The following is a 6,000-nucleotide window of genomic DNA, read 5'->3' on the forward strand; positions in this document are numbered from 1 at the left end:
ATGTTCTCCCTGCTTCTCAGCCTGGTTGCGGGCTACACCTGCCTCCTGATCTCTACCTCAGTCTCCATCCAGCCCTGTGTGCCTCCATGCCAGCCTGTGTACCAAAGCTTTCCCCCAGGAGAGCAGCGTTCTCTCTGTGCTGTCCAGTATGGTAGCCACTAGCTGCATGTGGCTGGTGGCACTTGAGTTGGGGCTAGTGCAGCTGAGGAACTGAATTTTAAATGTGATTTGATGTTGATTACTTTAAACTCTATTATTATTTTCTTAATGTTTATTTATTTTGGGGAGAGAGAGAGAGGGACAGAGCACAAGTAGGGGGAGGGGCAGAGAGAGAGAGAGACACAGAATCCGAAGCAGGCTCCAGGCTCTGAGCTGTCAGCACAGAGCCCCGATGCAGGGTTCAAACTCTCTGTGAGATGATGACTTGAGTTGAAAGTCCAAGGCTTAACTGACTGAGCCACCCAGGTGTCCTGTGATAACTTTAAATTTGAATAGCCACGTGTGGCTTACAGCTCTCCGATTAATCATTCTCAGCAAACATGGGGTTTTGTTCTTCACCATCAGGACTGCATGCCCCTCCTGGTCTTCTCTGCCTGGCATCCAAGCACGTCTCCCTCCATCTAGGAAATTGTTAGACGATGAGAGTGGAATAGTTGTCTGGCTCGTCCCTCACCCCGCTCCCACACCCGGCTCTGTAAACTCCTGGACTTGCTTCAAGGCCCAGCTTAAGCATTGCCTCCCCAATGAAATCATTCATGAACCTTCCTTACTTTGTCTTTGCCCCTCCCTCTTCCTTACTCAACAAAGAGCAAAGAGGTAGTGATGAAGCACAAGCCGTGGGTTCAAATCTCAGCGTGGCGGCACAGTTAACTGTGACCTCAGGCAAGTTAAATAACCGCTCTGTGCCTCTGGGTCCTCATTGTAAAAAGCGCCTACCATATCTGATTGTTACGGGAGGGGGGGGGTGTCAAAAAATTAATATATGTAAAGCACTTAGAACAGTGCCTGGCACACATAAACACTCAGTAAGCCCTGGCTATTCTTAACCCTCCCTCTTGCTCTGCTTGCACTGCATTCAACTTCGCACTTTAACGGCTCTTTAAATGCCTGCATTTCCAGCTAACTGGTAAACTCCTTAGAGAGCAGAAAACTCACCTTATTCTCTGTATCCCCAGTAACTGTACTAGTCCCTGGAGAACAGGACTCAGTGAAAGGGCATTCAGTGGATGAGTCACTGAATGAAAGAATGAGCTGGAACCTCTGTGGCATCCCAGCTTTCCCACTAGCCTGCTGTGTAATTTTCTCAAGTCACCTAACCCCTTCTCCATCACTTTTCTCCCCTGGAATATTAGAGGTTTGGACAAAGTGAGCTCATTGATTCCCTCCACGTCAGAATGCTTTAGATGCTAGGATTAGGGTTGGGGGTGGGATTTTGCCTGGGGATAAGAAGCAGAGTATGGGCAAACCAGAAAGGCTCTGTTGGAACATGTACCCAGTTACAGTCCCCTGAGATTGATGGAGTCCACATCAACCCAGCGTCAGCTGTGACCTATGCCTCGTTTAGTGGGAGGTGGGGCGGGATGGAGGGGGGAGCCTGTCCTGCTCTCCTTCCCTGAGAACTGTGTAATCTGAGGCCTTGGGGAGACTACAGAAGCCAGGGAAGCTCCGGAAACCATTCCCAATACTTAGGTGTCAGGAGTCCAAGACTCCAGGAGGCCAGTTACTATACTGGGTGGCCAAGGGTCCCTGGGCAATGTTGAGCTCTCCTTGGTCTCTGAGGCCATCATGGGGACTGTGATCCAGAGTCCAAAAGTCACTGTCCATGAGCTCCACAGGAGCTGTAGGCTATGGGCTAGACAGAAGTTAAGGTCACCAGATCAAACACAGGATATCCAGGTTAGTTTGAATTTCAGATAAACAAATACATTTTTAGCATAAGTATGTCCCATTTGGACTCTTTGGGACATACTTGTACTAAAAAGTGCCCATTGTTTATCTGAAATCTAAATTTAACTAGGTATCCAGGTTTTTTGTTTTTGTTTTTGTTTGCTAAATGTATTGAGAAAGGAGAAAGGGGGTTGGTTACTTGCCATCACTCCAAATGTATCCTAGCCACTCCCGCTTCTCAGCTTCAGGGGTGTAGGTCCTAATGGTACCCTACCATCATTCTAAGAACAGATCTCTCACATTTTAAGTGGCTCTCTGATAAAATGAGGCTTGGGAGCATGTTAGTTTCCTGTGGCTGCTCTAACAAACCACCACAAACTTAGTGGCTTAAAACAACACAAATGTATTATGTTCTTGTTCTAGAGGTCAGAAGTCTGAAAGTAAAGGTATTGGCATGGCTTCATTTCTTACCAGGGGGATCTAGAGGGAATTCCATCTCCAGTTTCCAGAGACTTGTCCACATTCTTTGGCTGGTGGCCTCCTTTCACCTTTGAGGCCAGCAGTGGCTAGTCAAGTCTTTCTCATATCACATTATTTTGACATTGTTTCTTCTACTAGGTTTAAAGTGAAAACAAAACAAGACACCCCTGTGATTCCATTGGGTCCACCTAGTAATCCAAAAAATCCTGGCCTTAAAGTCAGCTACCTAGAACCTTAATTTCACCTGCAATTCTAATTTCTCTTGCCCTTCGACATAATGTACTTACAGGTTCTGTGGGTTAGGACATGGACACCTTTTGGGTGGCTGGTATTCTCCTCCAGAGAGGTTTCCAACTTTCTGGTCTCCCCTGCAGTTTGCTCATGGAGTCCCGGACCTGATGCTGAAGGACATCGCGTGCAGCGAGGCTCTCCTGGAGCGCTTCCTAATCTTTAGCCAGCGCCGTGGGGCACAGACAGTGCGTGATGCCATGTGCTCCCTCTCCCAGGGCACCCTGCAGTGGGTGGAAGACACCCTGTATGCCAACGTGGACTTCTTCAAGCTCTTCCGTGTGGTAAGGGAGATATTTAGCTACTTACCTCTTGGAAGGTAATTCCTGGCTACAGTGGGGCCTGGTCACAAGTCATCAGGGACTCATGGATTGACAGTCAGGAGGGCATGAGCCTGGTGTTCAAGACAGTTCTTGAGGAAGCTCCAGACTCCAAAGACCCAAGGAATCTTGACTGATAATATACTTAGAGCAGTTGCCCAAGCACCCAGGAATCACTGTTAGGTTCACCATTAGTTATGTGGTGTGGCAGGTCTGAGTTCACTCCAAATGTGGGATAACTCCTCTCTACCACCTCTAGCATTGGTGGAAAGAAGGCCTGGTTTGACTCCCTGCCCTACCTTTTCATAAGATAGTTGAGCTTCTGGCCCCATTGCTCACGTATAAAACAAATACAATACTTTATAGAATGTTAGGAAAGGATACCTGAAAAAATATATGTAAAGCATTTAATAAATTTCAATAAATGAGAGCTTCACACTCTGGGTCTGCTCTTGACCACAAAGGTTGCCTTTTCTGGGTAGAAAAGAGTAACAGAAAACTTCATAGTCTCAAAAATTTGGAAAGCCCTCATCTAGATCAAACCTGTGTTCCAGAACTGTATCCCAGACACACCTCTTGGGACTTAATAATACCTCCTCTTTTGCTAGAAGGATGAGAGGGAATTATAAAAAGGAGGTAAAGAACAGCAGTGCTCACACTTCAGAGTGTATGAAAATCATCAGGGCAGCTGGCAAAAGATGCAAGTTCTGAAGTACCACCCCCAGAGACTGATTCAGGAGATCTGGGCTGTTACCTTAGATTCAGAATCTGCCCTGTTACCTTAGGGGATCCCAGTGAAGGTCATTATAGGCCATGCGTTAAGAAACACTCAAAATTAGAATCCTTCAGAGAAGATGACATATATGATAATACACACATATTGCTTATGTATATATAAATGTTTCTAGGATCCAATTATGTTTTTTCTTGTGCCTGCATTTTAATTTCTGAAGCTGTGTTGTAGGATACGTCAATCATGAGGACTTGGTTGAGGAATTTGTGTTTTGCCTTTTTATGGTTGCTCTCTCAAGCCTGAGAAAATCCACTCTCAGCTTGTCTTAAAAAGCAAGCTGAAAGCTTTTAAAAATAAAACAAAATAAAACAAGACCCCTCCGCTTCTGGCAGAGTTTACACTTCATTCCTTTCTAAGTGTGACTCTCCCTTAGAATGTTACTCTACAATGTTCCCGGCTCATCTCATCGGGTGGGTCTCCAGAGTGGTAAGAGGGGTGGGCACTTGTGGATGCCATCACCACTGAGAGCCCGGGACCCCAGAAAAGCTCTCTGCCCTCCTCATGCTGCAGGGAGAATAAAAAGGCATGTGGTTCAGACCTCTCTGTCCAAAATTCCAAAAGGAAGTCAACTTTAGACTCATTCCTTGGTTTGCTTTCAGAATCAGAAGAGGGAATAAGGTGATAAAGATCCCATATTCTGGACAGCTGAACACCAGCACAGCTAGGGACTAGTACGTGTGCCTGCAGAGGTGTTAAAGGTCCCTGGGCACCCAGGACCATGCAGTCCTCTGGTCACTAGGAAAAAGGCAGGGTCATGCATCTCTTTTTGAAGTACCTTGGCTTTGGGTATAGGCAAATGTACCTTTGGGGCATGACCACCGACAGTGGGAAAACAGCCTATAGCAGGATAAAGGGGACCTGGGCAAAACTTTCCATTAGTAACTGGATCCAAACTCAGGTCACTGGCCTCAGAATGTTTATCACACAAGAACGACCAGGAAGACTTTCCTTCTGCAAGTGCTAGAGTTCAGAAACCAGAGGAGAACTTTGGCTGGTCGCCCTCACTGACCTGAGACCTGCCCTGCGCGGTTGCTCACCACCTCTGTACCTGTGTTCACACACTCAAACCCGACCGGGTGCCTTCAAGGGGCTAGGCACTGTGCTGAGGCCAAGACTCCAGCCGTGACCCTCCCACCCGCACTGAACTCTCAGCCTGAGATAAGCAAAAAGGCCATGTCACAGCAGTTGGCGTCAGAAACACCAACACTGACAACATTTGGGCACCGCAGCAGTGGTTCCCAGCCTGGCTGCACATGGAACCCCCTGGGGAATTTTTAAAAATTACCAATGCCTGGGCCCCACCCCCAGGGGGCCTTCAGTGTTTTTAAAAGCCTCCCAGATCATTTCAATGTCCAACTGGGTTGAGAATCACTGACCTAGAACACAGGAGTTTGATTCCCAGGTTGAGAATCACTGACCTAGAACACAGGAGTTTGATTTATAATCTCAGTTTCTGTAGACGAAGCATAATAATAGTACCCCAAATGCCACTAATATTTCAAAGCACTTTCGTTTGATTACCCATAAGACCAGGGTGCTGTGGACCCCATCCTCCCTGCCATTCTTTTAACAAAGACAGTTCATAGCCCCAGAGACTGCCGGGAGGGAAAGAAAAAACAAACAAACAAACAAACAAACAAACAAAACCCAGCGGGTCCCCAGGAAGATCCCTACCTGCATTCTTCTTGCACCTGCTCCTTTCCGTGGGGAAAGAGACCAAGACAGGAGGCATGGGGTGCAAGCAAAGAAGGCAAACACCCTGTCTGGTGCCCTTGAAATGTGCTTCTTCATTTGACAAATGTATACAGAGGCTCAACATTAAAAAAATAATAATAAGGAAACGCATAAGAAATTGCAGGCACGAACACCAGAGTTTTGCTTTTATTGCTCCTGTACCCATCCTAACAGTGTTTTCAGAAAAACAACTCTGAGGCAGCACCAAAAGGCTCCAGGAAGACCCTCAGCCCCTCTGAGAGGGGCATCAGGGAAGCCGGGGCTGCTCCGAGGCCAGGGGTGGGGGCCTCTCCGGGACTAGGCTGTTTTTGCAGCTGGTTGGCGGGCAGCCACGCTCAGCTACAGCTCGGGGTAAGGCTGTGCCTTCTGTTCTCCTGAGCTGTTTCTCATACGCGTGTATGTCAGTGTGCAAATAAGGGTTCATTAAGTGCCAAGTTAGCGCTCACTAACAAAGGAAGGGGGGCAGTGTCCGAAAGCCGGTGTGCGGGCCGCCGGGCC

General features: G+C 47.4%; 1 protein-coding gene across 1 annotated transcript in view; it reads left to right on the forward strand.

The window, feature by feature from the left end:
* Positions 1–6,000, forward strand: part of ABCA4 (ATP binding cassette subfamily A member 4) — a 141,501-nt gene that overhangs the window by 18,709 nt on the left and 116,792 nt on the right. Inside the window, exon 6 of the mRNA XM_077746118.1 lies at positions 2,742–2,939. Within this exon, the coding sequence (XP_077602244.1) occupies positions 2,742–2,939 (198 nt within the window). The remainder of the gene's footprint in view (positions 1–2,741; positions 2,940–6,000) is intronic.

This window comes from Crocuta crocuta, unplaced genomic scaffold, assembly GCF_008692635.1.
Source record: "Crocuta crocuta isolate KB4526 unplaced genomic scaffold, BGI_CrCroc_1.0 scaffold48, whole genome shotgun sequence".
Classification (NCBI taxonomy): domain Eukaryota; kingdom Metazoa; phylum Chordata; class Mammalia; order Carnivora; family Hyaenidae; genus Crocuta; species Crocuta crocuta.